The 23571-nt window shown below is 38.9% G+C and overlaps 1 protein-coding gene across 8 annotated transcripts in view; it reads left to right on the top strand.

Moving 5' to 3' along the window:
• The window catches only part of LOC130914451 (adhesion G protein-coupled receptor B1-like), a 428372-nt gene that overhangs the window by 304200 nt on the left and 100601 nt on the right, over positions 1–23571 (top strand). For all 8 annotated transcript variants that reach the window (XR_009062924.1, XR_009062926.1, XM_057833647.1 and 5 more), the window contains 3 exons: positions 4938–5109; positions 5247–5342; positions 21917–21956. Coding sequence is in view for 6 of the 8 variants with exons in the window: in XM_057833647.1 (XP_057689630.1) it covers positions 4938–5109; positions 5247–5342; positions 21917–21956 (308 nt within the window). In the remaining 2 variants the exon portion in view is untranslated. The remainder of the gene's footprint in view (positions 1–4937; positions 5110–5246; positions 5343–21916; positions 21957–23571) is intronic.

Raw genomic sequence — 23571 nt, 5'->3', positions numbered from 1 at the left:
TTGTATTATATGTTAGCCTTGTTGCTTGTCCACGTTAACGTCCGCTTGGTTTAACAATTTTGGCAGATACACAATAAGTTAGCAATTAATAATGAAAAAGACATTCGAAGGAGAGATGGGCCGCCGCTCCAAAATTAATGTAGAGGAAACACTGCAAGAAAGTGCAGGAAAGTTGAACAGGAACCTGAGAGAACTGAATGGAGATGTGGAAGACAACCGTAGAGGCCAACTCAGAGTCGATTGCCAAAGTCAGCATTAAGTGCGGTATATACCAAGGAGATGCGCCATCACCACTGCTGTTCTGAATAGACCTCAACCCCCACAGTTAGATTCAACACAAAGAATGACTACGGGTTTGAATTCCAAAGTATAACAACAATCAGCCACCAACTCGCCTGGATGACCACAAGCTGTACACTAGGAATAAGCAAGAAATCAACTAAATGAGCCACACAACCAGGATCTAAAGTTACTGACATAGTAATGTCATTTGGATTGGAAAAGTGCGGCCAAATAGTCTTAAAGAGAGGCAAGATAATTAGAACTAATGGGGGTTGACCTACGAGATGGCAACAAAGGTGGTATTCAAGACAGCTACAAGTACCTTGGTATCCCAGAGGCTAATAGAATACACAAGGTCACAAGGAAGTCAACCACAATCAAATACCTACAGGGAATATAGCAAGTCATGAAGAGTCAGCTGAATGATGAGGGCAAGTGTCAAACCATCGACATGTACGCACTACCAGTCATCAGATACCCATCTGGGACCATAAGCTGGCCAAAGAAGGAGATAAGAGCCACAAACATCAAGACCAGAAAGCTTCTCACCAGAAGTCCAGCACCCTGAGACTATGCCCTGGAAAGAAGGAGACCAAGGACTAGTGAGCGTCAAGACCACAGACCACGATGAAATATGGACATCCATAAAATACATAAGAAATGGGCCCAGCAAGATAAGCTTCTAAGCGAATGTCTCAGACAGCAGCTACCACATGAGAGTGCGAAGAGGAGGCGCAGACAACCCAAATTTGAAGAAGTGTCCGACATCAAGAAATCTACCAGTTACTAGAGCATTCTGGACTGACAAACAGCACGGAGGCACTCATCATGGCAGCACAAGAAGAAGCCCTAAGTACAAGGGCCGTAGAGACCAAGACCTGAGTAGATCAGACCGAGGTGCAGCCTGGGAAAAGATGGTTAAGAGACAGTCCAGCAAATTGTTGCAGGATGTGGCAAAACCAAGAGGCTGGGATACTATACAGGATCCTCTGTAACTAGTATGGATGAGAAGTGGCCAGATCCCAATAGGCCACAACACAGAGGGTGGATGAGAACAAGATGGCCAAGTTTCTGTGGGACCTCAGCTTCCAGGCTGACAAATACCTCATGGCTAGCCATGACAAAGCTGAAGAAAGTGATGGTGAAAGATGTGGCAATACCAGCTGACGCCAACATTAGAAAAAGGAACACAAGAAGCTGGAGAAGTACCAAAGGCTGAAAAGGTGCATGTGGAAAGTTAAGGCTAGGGTCGTTATAGTGGTAGTGAGAGCACTTGGGAAGCAACCCCCAAACTGGGAGAGTGGCTCCAGCAGATTTCAGGAACAAAATCCGAAGCCTCCCTTCAGACATCTGGTAGAGATGGATGGATGGCTGAATGGCCGGCCATCCATCCATCCATCCATCCATCCATCCATCCATCCATCCATCCATCCATCCATCCATCCATCCATCCATCCATCCATCCATCCATCCATCCATCCATCCATCCATCCATCCATCCATCCGACTTCATGAATTTTGAAAATAAACCAGATATTCTACACTGTAGCCACATAGAACTGCCATGCGTGTTGTGCTCCGCTGAATTTATTTTTGCCACGTTATCTGTCAGAAATTTCTATTATTGCAATTGCCCAGTGTGCTCAGTGTGTTGAGAAAGCTCAGTCAATCAAGAAAAAAAACATTTTTTCCCATGTGCATAACAAGGGTAGCCTGATTTAAGCAATTGCTAAAAGGTAAAAAGGTAACTTCAACAGCGATTGTGTAACCATTGATTTTTGTTGTTTGTGCCTTGGACAAGCTTTGATTTTCAGTTATATTATCCCTTTATTTCATGCAAGGCTCTCAACCTATGAATTTATTTTTGCATGAGACGGGGTGTGTGTGTCTGTGCGTGTGTATAAAGTGTTCCCTCAGGGATTTTTTTTATTCAGCAGCAGGGGCAGAAATGAATTTAACTAAATACATTTTAAATATTTTTTTTAAGTCATTTATTTTATAATGGCAGTGGAAGACTGGTTATAAGGTCCCCTTCAAAGTTCTGAATCAAGGGTTCAATCCCTGGATGGCTCCGACCTTCCTGTGTGGAGTTTACATGTGTTTCCTCTGCCTGCGTTGGTTTTCATTGGGTACTCTGGCTTCCTCCCACATCCCGACAAAAAAACATGCATGCTATGCTGATTGAACGTTCAAATTTGTCCCTAGGTATGCATACGTGCTTCAGTGGTTGTTTCTCTGCTTGTGCCCTGTGATTGGTGTCAACCCATTCAGGGTGTACCCCGTCTACTTCCCATAGTTGGCAGGGATAAGCTCAACACCCCTGCGACTTTGTGAAAATAAGCGGTTCCCAAGATGGCTGAATGATGTTGTGATTAAATAATTAATTAATTAATTAATCAATTAATTAAGTAATTAATTTTTCAAATGAATCACGTTAAAATATTAGACGCAATTAACGCACATGCCCCGCACAAACAGATTAAAATGACAGCACAAGTCATGGCCCCTTGTTACTTGTTTTTTTTTTTTTTTTTTTTTTTTTGTCGCCCTCTGCTGGCGCTTGGGTGCGACTGATTTTATGGGTTTAAGCAACATGAGCAGTGTGTAATTATTGACATCAACAATGGCGAGCTACTAGTTTATTTTTTGATTGAAAATTTTACAAATTTTATTAAAAACGAAAACATTAAGAGGGGTTTTAATATAAAAATTCTGCTAACATTTATCTTTTAAGAACTACAAGTCTTTCTATCCATGGATCGCTTGAACAGAATGTTAATGTTAATGCCATCTTGTTGATTTATTGTTATAATAAACAAATACAGTACTTATGTACAGTATGTTGTATGTATATATCCGTCTTGTGTCTTATCTTTCTATTCTAACAATAATTTACAGAAAAGTATGGCATATTTTATAGATGGTTTGAATTGCGATTAATTATGATTAATTTTTAAGCTGTAACTAACTCGATTAAAAATTTTAATTGTTTGACAGCCCCAATATAAATATAATAAGCGAATAATAATATAATATTATATATATAGAACATATAATATTGTAAATATGATTTATTACAATTCAAGGAAGTCCTTGAGTTACGACCAAGTTGCGTTCCTATACTGGCAACGTAACCCGTATTTCCACGCAAGTCGGCTTTCACCTTTAAAGTTGAATTTTACGTAAAAATACTTTTTATAACAAAAGTACAATAGATTACAATAAAAATATTAGGGCTGTCAAACTTATCGTGTTAACGGGCGGTAATTAATGTTTTAAATTAATCACGTTAAAATATTTAACGCAATTCATGCACATGCCCCGCTCAAACAGATTAAAATGACAGAACAGTGTCACGTCCACTTGTTACTTGTGTTTTTTGTCTCCCTCTGCTGGCGCTTTGGTGCGACTGATTTTATGGGTTTAAGCGCCATAGTTTAATGTAATTATTGACATCAACAATGGCGAGCTACTAGTTTATTTTTTGATTGAAAATTTTACAAATTTTATAAAAACGAAAACATTTAGAGGAGTTTTAATATAACATTTCTATAACTTGTACTAACATTTATCTTTTAAGAACTACAAGTCTTTCTATAAACAAATACAGTACTTATGTACAGTATGTTGAATGTATATATTCGTCTTTTGTCTTATCTTTCCATTCCAACAATAACTTAGGGGTCATTCAAAAGATTCCCTGCGTCGCACGAGAATTCCAATCATTTCGGTATTACGGTGCTGATAGGCCAAATGGTTTGGGCTGTGCGGCGCCCTGAAGAAACACCATTGAAAAAAAAAAGGGAAGGAATAATATTGATGGTTTCTTTTGCATTACTTGCGAAGCTACCATCAATGATAGTATTTTTAAATTAATTATAAAAAATATGTATATGAGAGTGCGGTGGCGGTAGTAATATAAGATACTTTGTGTTGCGTTCATGCACTGTTGAAATGAATTTCTAACCATGTGCATTGCCATTTAATGGTTTTTCGGCCTTGCCGTTAACGTGCAGTAACCTTTTGATGATATAATGAACTATAATAACTTGACTGCTGGACAATTTTCTCACGAACTTGTTCGCAAAGAGGTGAACCTCACCCCATTTTTGCTTGTGAATGACTGAGCAATTCAGGGATGCTCCTTTAATATCTAATCATGGCACCTGCCCATTCCCAATGAGCCTGTTCACCTGTGAGGTCTTCCAAATAGGTGTTTGAAAAGCACTCCTCAACTTCCTTTGTGTTTTTTGCCACCTGTCACAGCTCTTTTGGAACGTGTTGCAGCCATAAAATTCTAGGTTCATGATTATTTTCTAAATACAGAGTATATCAGTTGGGAACAATAAATATAATGTCTTTGTAGTGTATTCAATTCGATATAGGTTCAACATGATTTGCAAGTCATTGAATTCTGTTTTTTTTTTTTTTTTTTTTTTTTTTTTTTTCTTAACACAACATCCTAATTCCATTGGAAACAGGGTTGTATCCTTATTTTCAGTGTTATAAGTGGTAAAATGTCAACGTTACTGTGTGGTCAAAACAGTTCATTGTTTAAGTAGATATTCCGACGCTTATGAAAACCATGATATTTCAATGGCTATGCATTAGTTCAGTTTACTGTCTTTGACTGCTGTATTTCTCTCATCCTGCAGGGCATCACTTTGGAGCTCCTGTGTGGTATTGCCCCTTCTGGCTCTCACATGGATGTCAGCTGTGCTTGCCATCACTGATCGGCGCTCTGCACTGTTCCAGATTCTTTTTGCGGTCTTTGATTCCATGGAAGGCTTTGTTATTATCATGGTGCACTGCATCCTGCGAAGAGAGGTACCTTGACATAACCATGGGGACAACAGTGTTTAGGAAGTGTTGAACATCATGTATAAAACGCTCGAAATAAAAAGCTTCATCCTCATCATCAAAACACATCAGAATAAAGCAAGGAGCTGTATTGTGTTAAACAGGTTCAGGAGGCTGTAAAGTGCCGTGTGGTAGATCGCCAAGAAGATGGTAATGGGGATTCTGGTGGATCTTTTCAGAATGGTCATGCTCAGCTTGTGGTATGTATATAGATTTTTTTTTTATTTTTTTTTATTTAACCAATAGTACATCAATGCATTTGTCATTTGTTCTTGATCTTTTCGCATTGTACATTTTGTTTTATTTACAAAGAATTAATTTACATATTATTTGTTTGCTACATTTATGGGTTTGATGACTGTGTGTCTTGAGCACCTTACTGGAGCAATATTATATAGACATGTACTAACAAAATAGGTTTAGTTGCACTTTATTAAAAAGTTATTACTAGTTAATAGATAATTAGTAAACTGCTAATAAATGATTTATTGTTGACTTGTTAAGTGTTTGTGAACAGTTTGTTAACCAAAATATTTAACGTTTCATCTGTTGCATTTGTTGGTAAAGTACAGCACATAGAAAGGCCTATGGGTGGAACAATGTTGATGTACAATAATTTGATACTTTAAAGTGCGTATGACAGGAGAAAAAAAGTCTTAAATAGCATTATTATGTGAATAAGAATCATATTTTGAGACGATTCGACTATATACAACAATTTGGCAAAGTGCAGATGACGAGAAATCAGTCTTTTAATCTGCCGGTTAGCCACGCCTACCATTATAGGGCTCTAGCGTCCCCAACAGGTGGACGGAGAATGGTCTCATCTGTTTTACTATTTAGCGCATTGAAGGGGAATTATTCAGAACGAGGAAATTGCGACGAAAAGAGCCGCAAAACGTCATTGTTTCAGTCTTTCTACTCCAATATTTTTAGAGGATATTATTTTTATCCAAGCATTTTCCCCCAATAGCTAAATAAATGGTATGGTCATGACAAATAACAGTCTTGTGCTAAATGGAATATGAAACAATAAAAATGCATTTATTCAGTACGACATGGCAAAATTACTCCATAATGGTCAAAACTGTCGACTTCACCTTTACTTTCGCACCTCCCGAATGATATTTTCGCTGTATTCGTGGCCATTTTTAAACAAAGTTGCAATTTCTGATTGGGTGGAAAATTTGACAGAACACCGGGCACATGAAAAACGGCAATAAGCCGAGTATAGTGCTCTCCCGGCAGAGGGGATGTGCGACAAGCCGCCGGTCGTCGGCCGAGTGGACAAGGTGCATGTCAGCCACAAATTGCAAGCCACCAAAGTATTAAAATGATCCCACTATTTGACATTATACAAAACACGATTTTTACTCACCTCCTCACTTTTACTCACCAAGTCCAATTGTCCCACAGTAGTAGGGCTTGTTTTGGCCAATACCCACCGGTGAATGGGAACCTTTGAAACTCCAAAAACTCATATGCCTCTCCCTGGTGCAGCAACAAAAGCCTACATCACATTGGACTGGCGTGATGCAAAAAATAAACGAATTAATCCGCAAAACCAGCTGAATCCGCAGTTGTTCTGCATACTGTAGTATTGGCTGTATACTGAAGATGACTATCCCGCTGATGTCACATTAGCAATCCTCGTCAAAACAGGAAGTCGCTCATTTTAATGGCGCGGGATTCAAAAAACTAAATAAATATATCGATCGCTTCCACACACATCCAAGCGGTCCATTTCATTCAGGAGCATAAAATACAGCGGAAAATATGAAATAAACATGCTTTTTGCTGTCATAGGCACTTTAAGTGTTTGTGAACAGTTTGTTAACCAAAATGTTCAATGTTTCATCTGTGGCGTTTCTTTGTTAAAGTACAGCACACAGAAAGGCCTGTGGGTGGAACAATCTTGAGGTATAAAACATTGTTACTTTAAATATCACATTAAATTTCTGTACATTTAACTCCAACCCATTTGCTGTTCTTTAAAGTTTAGTAGATGGTTAGTAGACCATTAAAGCGGAAGTACAGAATGTTTTTTACATTAGGCTTAATCTTCGAGTTAGCGGGGGTTAATTTAGTTGGTAGAGTTGATTTTAAAAAATTCTGTGCAGTTTGTTAGTTATTTATTAATTTCAGGGCTCCAGTGAGGCTAAGCTAGCGCAAGTCAATGGTCCCTTCCTAGCATGTCAATAAAAAAAATTAAATTAACAGATCTAACATAGCAAAATTAATTCAAAACGCAGATCGTTGTTCAAAATCCCCATGCGGCCAACACAATGTCACTCCAAACTGCTGTAATCCATTTATTTCAGTGGGACTATTTAAATTTTTTTTTTTTTTTTTTTTTTTTTTTTTTTTTAATGCGTAATGTGACCACAGTAGAAAGGAGTGCTTCAGCTGCATTCGAGGAAGGTGGGAAGTCAGACTCACGCTAATGGTACCAGTTGCAACCGTAAAGCGTTCCAGGCGTTTTATTATTTTGGCCGTCAAAAGACATGGTGACCTCCAGCAAACCTGCCTTCTTGTAAGCGATCAAATACTGGAGGAAAAACGACTGCTAAGGTAAATAGACCAAACTGTAAACTCCCTTCTTTAGTTTGACTATTGACAGTCTGCTTTTCGTTGGGTAGCGCATTTTGTCGAGTTACGTCTGATTGAAGCAACTCGTGAAATTGGGGCACTTTTATTTCTGACTTCGCGACTAGGGCCTCCCAGTTCAAGTGGCGCTCCAATTATGTTTTTCCTTGTCGGCGGTTGGAAAACACCGAGTTCCCACCTTACTTTAATGCAGCATCAGTCTACGGAGTCTTGACTGAAGAACTTCAACGTAGTGAACGTGAATTTAGAGGCTGTGGAAACAGAAGAAATGGGCAAATGAGAGTTTCCATAAATTCCCAATGAAGAATGAGGAATAATACGAACTGTAGATTAGTGTTGTATCGGTCGCGAACGATTCGGTCTTTTTGAACGAATTGTTTGGGTGAACGAGACCGAACTAATCACCATCTGCACTGATTCGTTCTATGAAGTTAGGGCTTGTTCGCTGCGTGGGAGGGCGTTGAGCAAGCGGCAGCGTCTTCTGACATCACACACGACCAATCAGATGCCAGCCTCATCGCGGGCAGTGGAGGGAGCGGAAACAGAATCAGGGCGTCTGTCACTCACTTCCACGTGTAGCCAATAAGCAGCCAGCGTGCACGCAAGGGGGCAAGACTGAGTTATGTCACTTCCCGTTCAGTGACTCGGTCCTCCGGTTCCTGACCTAGCTTGCTGCTAACTTGACTTTCCAGTAATGCGGTGAACGAGTCAAAAAATGGAAGGAAATGACTTTGTCACATATTTGTTAATGTGGAGCCTATCAAATGCTGCTCAAACAGACAAAACACCACACAAATCTAGCGAGCATGCTTTAGTGTACTACTTTTCTCAACAGACTCGGGACTACCTATGACTGACAACATACTATCAAATTTACACTAGTTAAAACACGGGTAGCGATAAATAAATTTAAAAAAAAACACGGGTAGCTACGAGGCAAGCAAAAGTGAGCTGCGGTCGCGTGACGGCACTCACGGCAGTGAAGGGGGCAGAGAACTGTCACTATATGGAGGCTTCATGGCAGCGATATTTACCTCATATGCGCACAGAAAAAATATTTAGTATTATCACCATAATACTGATTTGCAATGAAACTGTATATACATGTCAATTTTTTCCGACTGTTTTATTTGATTTTTTTCGTGTCAGAGCGTGTTGGGTGTTGGTTGATTTAACAAATTATGTTAAATGTCAAAAACAACGCACGCGGACACGGGAGATGTCGCAATATGTCTACATTTTTCTTAACAGACTAGTGAGAGTAGAAAGGCAACATCGTAAAGAGCAAAAAATTATTTCTCGTCAGCATTTGACGATCTGAGATGAGGGGGCGACAGGGGAGCTGACCGGATTATATTATTTTTTAATACCAGTGCAAAAATTCAATACGATCATCTTAATACTGATTTGCAATTAAACTGTCGAATACCAAAATGTAGTATTGTTTTTATTTCAGAGCAGCACATTTGACAACTAGCTATTTTCACTTCAGTTTTAACAATAGTGACCTAAAATAATAGTGATGAGCATAAAAACAAAAATACAACAGAGCGAGAGGTAAATATGATGTGTTGGTCGTTCCATATTTAGAAATTAAACTTTCGATTTATTTTTATTTTCGTGACAGCAAGCACGCTGCATTGGCTGGTAGCAGCAGCATTGTATATGTGATCAAGAACATGCTAAAGAAAGTCCGTGCGCCCCCGACCCCAAACCCCCACTCCCCCCACAAAAGGAAAATGTTTAACCGTGTCCTAAATCGAAATGCAAGCACGAGCAATGACTTTGAGCCCATAGAACTAGGACAGACGACGCGGAAGTTCTCCCTCGCTTTTGCAGCAGCGGGAGGGAGACGAGGCTGTCTGTGAAAGCTGAATAATACCGCCTGTCACTCATTTCTGAAACTACGATGAGCGGTCAATGAGGAGCCTGTGTGCAAGAGAGGGAGGGACCAAGCAATGTCACTTCCCGTTCAGTTATACTGCGAAGTGGTCTTTGGTGATTCGTTCGGCAACGTCACTTCCCGTTCAGTAACCGAACGATTCGTTTGGGCGGGGAGGTGAGATGGGCTGGGCGAACGATTCGTTGAACGATTTGTTTGAACGAATCTTTTTACTGAACGAACCGAAATGGATTCGTTTACTCAAGTGAACGACAGATCCCGTCACTACTGTAGATACTTGCTGCTGGCTATGTCATAAACACACCAGTGGAAAAATATCACTCCGCTCTGCAGCCTGTTACCTACAGAGCTGATGGATTACTAATAATGTTGCTGTTCATACTTCAGTTATTGACATGCAATGGTAAATTTTAAGAACTTAATCCTGAAAATATAGCCAACACTGTGGATTGCATGGGTCATCGGGGATTTTCATTCGTACATATTTGTTTTTTATTGGCATGCTAGGACGGCCCCATTGACCCACACTAGCTTAGCCACTCCGGAGCCCTGAAACTAATAGCTAACTGACCGCATGGAATTTGTTGAAATCAACTCCACTGACTAATTAAACCCCCGCTAACTCGAAGATTACGCCTAATGTAGAAAATTCTGAACCTTCCTTTGAATAACTGATCTGTTAAGTGTGAGTTAATATGATAAATATTAGTTATAAGCCTATGTATGTTATTGGGACGTTATTCTAAAGTTTCATTTATTCCTCATTTACTAACAATTAAGAAATGGGGAGTAGTTTGAACTTTAGAACGTCCCAATGACATAAACTATCAACTGATATGTAATAAGTCATTAGTTAGTAAGTTATGAATAGCTTTTTTATGATTTAATGCTAATTTATAAGGTATAGGTATAAATCATTGACATACAGCTTACAAGTCATTTGTTACTCATTAACCATCATTTTATGATATATTAACTGTCTATAAGGCATAATTATAAATGCTTAAACTGTTTAACACTTAACAAGTCAACAATAAATTAGCAGTTTAGTAATGATGTATTATCTAGTTATAACGGATAGTTATTACATTGTGAGTAACTGTTGATTTTTGATTTTTTAATTTAAACAATTTTCTCTCAGCACAAACATATCCATATGAACTGTTGTTATAATGATACAGTACAATAACCATCACATAACCACATTAAGCCAAGGAAATACAAACAAACAATCAAAACTAAATTGAATTCCAGCGAGAGAAAAATAAGACAGAAATGGAGCATGAGTGCCCTTTAGTGGAGAAAATAGTTCCTCCTTTGAATAGTGAATACTGTAGCTCTTTACTGTTTACTTTATTGTGGCGTTTCTTTGGTAAAGTACAGCACACAGAAAGGCCTATGGGTGGAACAATCTTGAGGTACAAAAATTTGATACTTTATCACATCATATTTCTGTACCTCAAACTTCAACCCATTTGCTGTTCTTTAAAGTTTAGTAGATGGTTAGCAAACCATTAAAGCAGAGGTTTATTGTTTTTTATTGTTACTAATAGCTCTATGTCAAATACTTCATTTAATACTTTTTTAATATTTTTATGCTTTAAAGACGCCACGTGAATGAACAAGCTGGCATCATCATAGAAGAGCAAGCTTGTGTCAGATTGGTGTAATGGAGTCATCTGAATATTGATGCGATGTCTCATTGGTGGAATTGGTAGAGCTACTCTTGGCATCGCTGGCAAAAAAAATAATACATCTAATATGTTAAATAAAGAGGAAAAATGTAACGACTCTTGTGTAGCCCAAAGCAGCAAAGTAACAGTAGCATGTTTTCTTCACAAATCTACTAAGTAAAAAGTATGCCTTAGTAAAGCTACTCTAAGAAGCACATTTTTCTCAAAAAGTTACTTAAGTAAATGTAACGGAGTACATGTAAGTACATGTACATTACCACCCACTTCTGGGCATTACAATATACAGGTAGTCCCTGGGTTACAACGTACTTGACTGACGAGATTTCGACCTTACAACGCCATAGTCTCGTCCGCTATTTTGTCTCCTGTCATTTGTTTTTTTTTGTTTGTTTGTTTGTTTGCGTGTTTGTTTGTTTGTTTGTTTTAGTCACATAAACAGTACCCTATTGTACCTGCCAGTCTCTTATTTTTTAGTAGATTAAATTAGCCTAATATCCCTAGAAAAAGCACCTTAGCTTAAATGCTATGAATGCTAATGTATTTACAATTCTCATAGCAAATCGCTCACACATAACTCCACTAACTGTAGCTGTAAACTTACTTACACAAGCATACAATATTAGATGAAACAACCTTATGTGTGGGAACCCAGAGCGCTGCCGTCCTTTTTCCATGTCTGACGAGAGTCTGCTCCTAAGTCATTCGGCAACAGTCCAGCCAGAACCAACGCTGCCACGAGGGGGCAGTGTATCCTCCATCATTAAACAAAATACAATATTTTTGGATAGTTAATTTGGGGTACTTGAAGGGTTAATTCTGACTTATGCAGAAATTCGGTTTACATTGCCAGCGTAGGAACAGAACTCATTGGTAACAGGGACTACCTGTAATTAGCAATAATATGTCCATAATAATAATACAGTGGTACCTCGACATACGATTGCTTCGACACATGACATGCTCGAAATACGACGACATGACAGCACCGCAGACCGATGCATGGCTGATTTTCCTATGAGAGAAATCAACACAGGTTTCAAAAAGGTTGGTACTGGTGGTGAAACAAGGAAAAAGGTGACACTTACCATTGAAATGAAGATGCAAATTATAGAAAAATATGACCATGGGGTGCGCATCCGTGAACTGGCTTAACAATACATCTCCACGGTCCCCCTCCGACCGTCGTTCGCCAGTCACTATAAGTTAAGTTGACAATTATTATTGTGGCAACATCGCCAAAGAAATCGCCAGCTTCGTCAGGTTTTTATCATTTATTTCAGAACTTATCCGCCACAAAACGCCTACTGTCCGCCGCAGTTGACAGTGTTCTCAATAAAACAACAAAAGTCTCAACCTCACCGCCCCTCTCTCTGTCACGTCAGTCACACGGTGCGTTCAGGTACAGGAAAAAAAATCCCCATTCGTTACATTATTACAGGAATTATTATGATTACTATATTATTATTCCAATTTTTATTAATAATTTATTTGTTTTGCTATGTGTAATTGCCATTTGTAATAGTACCAGCAGTATTTATTAAGGATTTAGTGTAGGTTTTTGGGGTGTGGAACAAATTATTGGAATTGTAATTCCATTATTCTTATGAGAAAGACCTGCTCGACATACGACCATTTTGACTTACAAACAAGGTCCTGTAACGAATTAACTTCGTATGTAGAGGTACCACTGTAATGATAAGTCCACGACTGTATATCTCGGTATCGGTTTTTATATCGGCATTGAATTTTGGAGTAACAACATCGGGATATCGGTTATCAGTTAAGAATTCATTATCGGACACGTTTAATTATTATGAGCAGTATGAACTATAAACAAATAAAAAATGTACTCTCATTTAAAAAAAAAAAAAAAGCATTTGAAAGCGCACAAAGAAAATGACAATATATAATGCATTTTTGGTTGGTATATAGCCATCATCAGCTTGTCTTTCCATCCGCTCGCTCGCATGCCTTTCTGCCTGCATGGCTGACCATCTGAAGCCCCCCCTTTCTGCTAGGGGTGATTTAATGGACGGTAGACCAAGAACATTGAAAATGACAACAATGTCACTATTGACCGGTAGCACAAGGACATCACGAAAAGGTAGCACCTTGCATTGTGGAACCTTCTGGGGGTTGGAATGTTAGCAGAATGGATGAAAGCATTGTATTTTTCAGAGAGAATGATGTTAGCTGTGCTATTTTGCATGAAAAAATGTGTTGTAAGGAACAATGAACATGAGCTGCTACATTGGTGTTGTAGTTTGAAGCAGCCTAACAGCCCCCAGAAGGGCCAAGGAGGCCAAGTTAATATTATGTAGGAACTCTACACACCAGTGTGAATTAATCATCACTGAAGAAGGGAGCAGATCAACAACCCACACAAAAATTGCATTTGGAGGGAAAAGGCTTTCCATACGTGTGAATGTTCTTGACTTTTGTATGTGATGATTTTTTTGCCAACCGTGTGATGTTTGTCTCATAAATACACACATATGCGTGTTCGGGGACCCACAAACACATTTCCAACAATTCACAAGCAGATTCCAATACTTCCCAGTGAAAAGTCATGATAAATGCATACACATCAAATAAAAAATAAATAAATAAACGTGAAACTTGAGGACACATTCATGGTTTTCAGAAACACATGAAAATTGCGGTTATCCAAGCTAACCAGGACCTAGCTCCGAGACCGCTCCCAAGAAGCCTTCAAGAAGATTTGGTGTTCCTTCTCGCGCATACACTTTTTGTTATTCAAAATGCAAATAGGCAGGCTCATGCCTGCTGACATGTTAACCCTTTAACCCTTAGATGCACAAGTTACTGGACCCTATACTCTTCCATAGGTGGGTAAAAAAATGACCCATATTAGAACCAATGTGTTTTTATGCCATTTTGGTGAAAAATTATCACTTGTATATTAATTAGTATGATATTTAGGGCCACACAAGAATGCTTTCGTGCTTGAAATATCTTTATGATTCAGTTAACATTTTTTGGGAAAAAAACAAAAAACAGAACAGCAATAGACTTTATCCTTCCTTGTATTTTATCATCAATGATGAAGCGCTCCCATGCATCTTATAGGTAAGACAGCGGTGCTAAGCCCTTGTGGAGGCACTGACCGATTTCTGAGGAATATTGTCGCTCTGTGTTCTGCCCTGGGTGGGAGATAATTCTCTGTAGTAAGAGCCCTACCAACTCATTCTGTTGGCCATGATTTGGACAGTTTCTTCTTCAGAAGACACATAAGTGGAATCTTATGAGTCACATTGATCCTGTTCAGTTGGATTTCCAGGTGGACAACTGCCACTGCCACCATGACAATAGTCTGGGTCCTCATCATCAGAAATTAGGGACATCTGAGTCCAACCCCGTCACTGCCTCTCCATCATCCAACATCTATAGGACCACTTTTTTTCGTGTTTTTCCGACTCGACTGAATGGGAAAAGTTACATAAAAGTGGACCATTTTCAAATTCGATCCAGGTCACTTTCGAATGTGGTTAAAATCCCATCCGGGCCAATTTTTCCAGAATGTGGTTGCGGTCCGAACTGTCATGTCCCCCAAATTGGAATTCATGCAGCAATTAACATCAGCAAAGAACGAGAGAGACAGGGTGCTACGGTAGTGGTGCAGCTGTGCATTAGCGTTAGTGCCTAGCTTGAACGCAGCTTTTGGGGAAGGAGCGGGCTTGACAACAGTCATAAAAAATATAAAATGGGTTCAGAATAAGTCTGACAATGCTCGGTTTTCTCTCTGCTCCAATGCTCCTGCGCATGCGGGCCAGTTTGCTCAGCGCATCTCGGACTGCAAATTAGAGCGCGTGTGTGATACTTGAACAGGCTCAATGGACGAAGGCAGTCTGAACGGGTACGCCAAAAAAACAGATATGACAAAAAATCGGAATTGTGCTTTAGGACCTGCAGTATGAACCTAGCCTTAGTTAGCTGGCTAGTTATGAAGTAGGTTAATTTGTTGATAAATAATAATAAAGAGTCATGAAAGACACACAAACAAAATTCTTTATGGACATAATACTTGCAGTACACGTATCAGCTCTTGCTGTGAAAAATAATCTTCTTAAGGGATGTCACTTTTTACATACCAAGTCAGTGTGGTCCATGGTGAATTTATTCCTGACAGCCAAAGTTGAAAAGAATGAAAGATTCCCATTGGAATCCATAGAAAATGCATGTGGGTCATTTTTGACCCACTTGTGGAAGCTTAGGGTAGTAATACAAAAATGACAATTTCTTCAAATGTATAAAAAAATTTGAATGGCATCATATCAAGAACACGTTTTTTGAGGAATACCTGAAATATGAATTGATAACAATTTTTCATTCCGAAGATATTTCAAGAAAACAACCTCACCGGGTCATTTTTGACCCACTTATGCATCTAAGGGTTAAAGAGAATGATAATACTAAGGGGCTTTGAGATATCAATAGAATCGTTATGTGGCAAGATAACAAATAATAATAAAGTTAACAAAAAAAAAAAAAAATCACATTCATGAGCAATTATCGAAAATAAATGGAAAATTACGAACATTTCCGAAAGTATTCCGGAAACAGCCGAATGGGGCTTTGACGTCACAGCCAGGAAACAAAAGGTCGAGGCAGGTGCCATCGTTGTTTATCGACGAGAGAGTTCGTGTTTTATCAAAAAAATCGCTAAAATGGTTCAAACCTGTCATGCGATGTGTTGTACAAATAGCCATTTGTCGCAATGTAGTACCCATGAGTTCCCAAACGCGAAAAAAAGAACTGGACTACGCAGACAATGAGTAAAGTTCGTCCGTGCAAAGAGGGCTAATTTTGCAGACCAGATGCGGTGCCCACCATACACGCACAGCCACCTAAATGTCCCGAGATATCAAGAAAGAGGACGATGACTGGCACTGATTAGACCACCCCAGGCTAAGCAAAGGAGGGGAGCAACCAAGCTCTAAATGGCCAGAGTGAGTTCTCTTTTATAATAAAAAAACATATCACGCATTGGATATAGGACTGGACACATGTATAAATTATCGCTTGTAAAATATATACAACAAATCATCTAATCCCATTCATATTTGTGTCTGTTGGCAGAGCGAAAACCTAGGATAGCACAACAAATAATAATTATTCTATACATTACATTAATTTGCGGTCACGGTGTATCAGCGTCACAAAAAGAAATGCAAAACAAACCATTCAGTGATACTCACACGATCTGTTGCCGGTGTTTCATCAGTGTGATTGCTCCCCTCAATGATCGTTTCATTCGGCTGCATTGGCTTTCGTTTGGGCTCAAATTGATAACCCAAAACACCAAAGAAAGGTTCATAACTCTCCTCGTCACCATTAGAAGAACATTTGTTACGTCGGAGTCGTCGCTGCAACTAGAAACAAAATTGTCCGCCATCATCGCGGCCATTCAGTACTGAGTGTGCTTAGTACTTAGTACTGGGTGTTTCCTAGTTGTGACATCACGCACACAATATGCTAGATTTCCGGGATCTCGGGCGCCGGTCGTTTTAGCTTGACAATCGATCCAAATTTATATCATTTTCTTGGTTTTGCGATGTGTGTAATTACACAAAGTGGCATGATATGAATCCAAAAGGCATACGTTTGTGGATAAATGATGGAATATTAGCATTTCCCCAGGTGTTTTCATACTCTTTAAGTGGCTCAAGAGAAAGTAAAATTTTACTTGGCAGCTGTATACAATAACCTTGGGAGAAAAGCTCCCATTTGTCCAAATAGTCACGTTACAGAAGACAGACAATGAATAGACAAAGTAAAATGAACAATAATTTCTGCCTTTGAACGAGGCAAAGGCGCCAACCGTGACCTTACATAGTTGGTGAATTCATGACCTTTATGAGTGCTGTGTGTTAAAACTGAACATGTAGTCTGCTTACTAAAAGGTGGTTAAACTTTGTCTAATATGCACCACATAATTATACTATACAGTATATAGTATATATACACAGTGGGGCAAATAACTATTTAGTCAACCACCAATTGTGCAAGTTCTCCTACTTCAAAATATTAGAGAGACCTGTAATTGTCAACATGGGTAAACCTCAACCATGAGACACAGAATGTAGAAAAAAAAATCACATTGTTTGATTTTTAAAGAATTTATTTCCTAATTAAAGTGGAAAATAAGTATTTGGTTACCTACAAACAAGCAAGATTTCTGGCTGCCAAAGAGGTCTAACTTCTTCTAACGAGGCCTGACGAGGCTCCACTCGTGACCTGTATTAATGACACCTGTTTTAAGTCATTATTGGTATCAAAGACACCTGTCCACAATCTCAGTCAGTCGCACTCCAAACTCCACTATGGCCAAGACAAAAGAGCTGTCGAAGGACACCAGAGACAAAATTGTAGACCTGCACCATGCTGGGAAGACTGAATCTGCAATAGGTAAAACCCTTGGTGGAAAGAAATCAACTGTGGGAGCAATTATTAGAAAATGGAAGACATACAAGACCACTGATAATCTCCCTCGATCTGGGGCTCCATGCAAGATCTCACCCCGTGGCGTCAAAATGGTAACAAGAACGGTGAGCAAAAATCCCAGAACCACATTGGGGGACCTAAAGAATGACCTACAGAGGGCTGGGACCACAGTAACAAAGGCTACTATCAGTTACACAATGCCAGGGACTCAAAATCCTGCACTGCCAGACGTGTAACCCTGATGAAGAAAGTACACGTCCAGGCCTGTCTGCGGTTCACTAGAGAGAATTTGGATGATCCAGAAGAGGACAGGGAGAATGTGTTATGGTCAGATGAAACCAAAATAGAACTTTTTGGTAGTAGCACAGGTTCTCGTGTTCTTCCCACTGTGAAGCATGGGGGTGGAAACATCATGCTTTGGGGCTTTTTTTCTGCAAAGGGACCAGGACGACTGATCTGTGTAAAGGAAAGAATGAATGGGGCCATGTATCGAGAGATTTTGAGTGAAAATCTCCTTCCATCAACAAGGGCATTGAAGATGAGACGTGGCTGGGTCTTTCAGCATGACAATGATCCCAAACACACAGTCAGGGCAACAAAGGAGTGGCTTCGTAAGAAGCATTTCAATGTCCTGGAGTGGCCTAGCAAGTCTCCACAGCTCGACCCCATAGAAAATCTGTGGAGGGAGTTGAAAGTCCGTGTTGCCCAACGACAGCCCCAAAACATCACTACTCTAGAAGAGATCTGCATGGACGAATGGCCAAAATACCAGCAACAGTGTGTGAAAAGCTTGGAAAGAGTTACAGAAAACGTTAGGCCTCAGTTATTGCCAACAAAGGGTACATAACAAAGTATTGAGATGAACTTTTGGTATTAACCAAATACTTATTTTCCACCATGATTTGCAAATAAATTCTTTAAAAATCAAACAATGTGATTTTCTGTTTTTTTTTTTTCTTCCACATTCTGTCTCTCATGGTTGAGGTTTACCTACATTGACAATTACAGGCCTTGCTAATATTTTCAAGTGGGAGAACGTGCACAATTTGTGGTTAACTACATATTTACAGTGCCTTGCAAAAGTATTCGGCCCCCTTGAATCTTGCAACCTTTCGCCACATTTCAGGCTTCAAACATAAAGATATGAAATTTAATTTTTTTGTCAAGAATCAACAACAAGTGGGATACAATCGTGAAGTGGAACAACATTTATTGGATAATTTCAACTTTTTTAACAAATAAAAAACTGAAAAGTGGGGCGTGCAATATTATTCGGCCCCTTTACTTTCAGTGCAGCAAACTCACTCCAGAAGTTCAGTGAGCATCTCTGAATGATCCAATGTTGTCCTAAATGACCGATGATGATAAATAGAATCCACCTGTGTGTAATCAAGTCTCCGTATAAATGCACCTGCTCTGTGATAGTCTCAGGGTTCTGTTTAAAGTGCAGAGATCATTATGAAAACCAAGGAACACACCAGGCAGGTCCGAGATACTGTTGTGGAGAAGTTTAAAGCCGGATTTGGATACAAAAAGATTTCCCAAGCTTTAAACATCTCAAGGAGCACTGTGCAAGCCATCATATTGAAATGGAAGGAGCATCAGACCACTGCAAATCTACCAAGACCCGGCCGTCCTTCCAAACTTTCTTCTCAAACAAGGAGAAAACTGATCAGAGATGCAGCCAAGAGGCCCGTGATCACTCTGGATGAACTGCAGAGAGCTACAGCTGAGGTGGGAGAGTCTGTCCATAGGACAACAATCAGTCGTACACAGCACAAATCTGGCCTTTATGGAAGAGTGGCAAGAAGAAAGCCATTTCTCAAAGATATCCATCAAAAGTCTTGTTTAAAGTTTGCCACAAGCCACCTGGGAGACACACCAAACATGTGGAAGAAGGTGCTCTGGTCAGATGAAACCAAAATTGAACTTTTTGGCCACAATGCAAAACGATATGTTTGGCGTGAAAGCAAGACAGCTCATCACCCTGAACACACCATCCCCACTGTCAAACATGGTGGTGGCAGCATCATGGTTTGGGCCTGCTTTTCTTCAGCAGGGACAGGGAAGATGGTTAAAATTGACGGGAATATGGATGCAGCCAAATACAGGAACATTCTGGAAGAAAACCTGTTGGTATCTGCACAAGACCTGAGACTGGGACGGAGATTTATCTTCCAACAGGACAATGATCCAAAACATAAAGCCAAATCTACAATGGAATGGTTCAAAAATAAACGTATCCAGGTGTTAGAATGGCCAAGTCAAAGTCCAGACCTGAATCCAATCGAGAATCCGTGGAAAGAGCTGAAGACTGCTGTTCACAAACACTCTCCATCCAACCTCACTGAGCTCGAGCTGTTTTGCAAGGAAGAATGGGCAAGAATGTCAGTCTCTCGATGTGCAAAACTGATAGAAACATACCCCAAGCGACTTGCAGCTGTAATTGGAGCAAAAGGTGGCGCTACAAAGTATTAACGCAAGGGGGCCGAATAATATTGCACGCCCCACTTTTCAGTTTTTTATTTGTTAAAAAAGTTTAAATTATCCAATAAATTTTGTTCCACTTCACGATTGTGTCCCACTTGTTGTTGATTCTTGACAAAAAATTTAAATTTTATATCTTTATGTTTGAAGCCTGAAATGTGGCGAAAGGTTGCAAGGTTCAAGGGGGCCGAATACTTTTGCAAGGCACTGTATTTGCCCCACTGTATGTATGTATGTGTGTGTGTGTGTATATATATATATATATATATATATATATATATATACATACATACATACATACATGCATACATACATACATATATATACATACACACACAGTATAGTGTCTATAGTATATACAGTATATACTATATATATATATATATATATATATATATATATATAATTATGTTATAGAATGTATAATGTGATATTATGTAGAACATTACTCTCGGTTAATTACTGCGGTAACTGAGTTACTAACTCAATTACATTTGGGGAGAAGTCATTTGTAACTGTAACTTATTTTAAACAGGGATGTCTACCCAATACCGTATACAGGTATTATTCAATGTAATAGTCAATAACGCATTTATAGACATTGTTGACTCTAAAATGCCCATTTTGAGCCTCTCAATAGCAAATATGTTTTAATATTTAACTTTTTTTTTTTAAAATGCTTTAACATTTATCTAATTATTATTTATTGTAAGGTTTGATTATCATATATATATATATATATATATATATATATATATATATATATATATATATATATGGGAAAACAGTCATTTCTTTTTTTTTTCCTAATTAAAAATGAAAAATTAAATGTCAAAAACGTTCTAATTTCTATATTTTCTTTTTCATTTATCTTATTTTTTTTTCTATTTTAATTTTTAAAAAATTGGAAAAAGGTGTGTATATATATGTATGTATGCATGTATGTATGTAACGCAATTTTCAGACTACAAGCAACACCTGACTAAAGCCGCACCCCACAAATTTAACACAAGACCAGCATTTGTCCATATATAAGCCGCACCTACCAAATTTGACAAGAAAACTATGTGTTCATGTATAAGCCGCACTTTTGTTTATGTTATGTTACTTTAGTTTATGACTAGTAGACGTCCAATCCATTTGAACTGGGAGGGTGGTAGCGAATGAATGTTCATTCACTAGTAACCCTCCCACTTCAAATAGATTGGACGTCAAGCGCAGTCAATGAGTTAACAAAGAAAATGCAAAAATATCCTCCATTACTATCAAGAGATGTGCAGAATCAAAATTTGCCCATGATAACAAAATTCTCTTAACCTGTGATCGCCCAAAAACCAATAGATAACCGAGTAATCAAATATCGTATCCCGATAAAACATTTCAGTATCAATAAAATTAATTACTTTTAACAACCCTACTAAATAGAACTAAATACTAAATAATACTAAATAATAACAATACTACCTTATCGGCCCGGAAAATCCATATATAAGCTGCAGGGTTCAAAGCGGAGCGGAAAAGTTGCGGTTTGTAGTCCAAAAATTACAGTATGTAATCTGTATAATCTGTTATCATTAGTTCAAATAAATATATATTTTCTTTTCCATTTTGTCACCAGACTGACTTTGAGAAGGATGTTGATATGGCTTGCAGATCAGGTAATGTGTTTTAGTGTTGTACTTTTCTTCATTTGTTGCAATTTTCAATGCCTTAAAAACATTTCTTAACTCAACTGATACTAATATCTAAACATAATAGCATTTGCATACTGGAGGTGGCCCACAATTACCCAAACACTATCTCCTGCGGCCCCTTGATTAATTGAGTTTGAGACCCCTGCTACTCACTGCCCCTCATAGCTCAGGAGAATATGTTAACTGCGGGGGTAAGTCGCAGCATGTACAGTAAATACTACAAACGTGTCATTTTGCACAGAACATTCAACACGTTATGCATATACAGGGAGTCCTTGAGTTATAAACGAGTTCCGTTGGCTGGTGACGTAACCCAAATTTCCGCAGTCGGATTTCATTTAAAATAATGTAACGAATCGAGATGTATGTATTTTTCAGGTTGCAATGCCGATGTGTGGAGTGTGATCTTTTAGATGCTGTTCCTGAACCAGTGGTTCTTAACCTTGCTAAAGGTACCGAAACCCACGAGTTTTATATGTGCACTCATCAAACACCTCGGAATGAGATAATAGAGCAATTGTTTTCTAATTCAAACCTGATATACAGTATCTAAGCTAGTAAGCTAATATTTAATCATAATTTGAGTCCACGCTGGCCGTAGGTCTGTTGTACTACCTCGTATCCAATCTGAGTTAACCTTCCACTGAGTAAATCAGTTTCTCCTCTATCAGACGAAGGAATGGCAGTTGAAAGCCTGTAAATTAGGGGCAAACAAGTCCAAAATTTGGTCTAAAACACCACTTTGCATACAGTGCTGGCCAAAAGTATTGGCACCCCTGCAATTCTGTCAGATAATGCTCAATTTCTCCCATGGAAGGATAGCAATTACAAATGTTTTGGTAGTAATATCTTCATTTAGTTTGCTTGCAATGAAAAAACACAAAAGATAATGGGGGAAAAAAAATCATTATCAACAAAACTCCAAAAATGGGCTGGACAAAAGTATTGACACCCTCAGCCTAATACTTGGTAGCACAACCTTTAGACAAAATAACTGCATACAACCGCTTCCGGTATCCATCAATGAGTTTCTTACAATGCTCTGCTGGAATTTTAGACCATTCTTCTTTGGTCAACTGCTGCAGGTCTCTGAGATTTGAAGAGCGCCTTCTCCAAACTGCCATTTTTAGATCTCTCTATAGGTGTTCTATGGGATTCAGGTCTGGACTCATTGCTGGCCACTTTAGAACCCCCCAGTTTCTCTCAAACCTTTTTCTAGTGCTTTTTGAAGTGTGTTTTGGGTCATAGTCCTGCTGGAAGACCCATGACCTCTGACCGAGACCCATCTTTCTCACATTGGGCCCTACATTATGCTGCAAAATTTGTTGGTCGTATTCGGACTTCCTAATGCCATGCGCACAGTGAAGCAGTCCAGTGCCAGAGGCAGCAAAGCAACCCCAAAACATCAGGGAACCTCTGCCATGTTTGACTGTGAAGACCGTGTTCTTTTCTTCGAAGGCATCGTTTTTTTCCCCCCTGTAAACTCTGTGTTGATGAGTTTTCCCAAAAAGCTCTACTCTTGTCTCATCTGGCAAGAGAACATTCTTCCAAAACATTTTTGTCTTTCTCAGGTAAGTTT

This window comes from Corythoichthys intestinalis, chromosome 4 (assembly GCF_030265065.1).
Source record: "Corythoichthys intestinalis isolate RoL2023-P3 chromosome 4, ASM3026506v1, whole genome shotgun sequence".
Classification (NCBI taxonomy): domain Eukaryota; kingdom Metazoa; phylum Chordata; class Actinopteri; order Syngnathiformes; family Syngnathidae; genus Corythoichthys; species Corythoichthys intestinalis.
The sequence above is the reverse complement of the archived record's forward strand: the minus strand, read 5'-3'. Positions and strand labels throughout refer to the sequence as shown.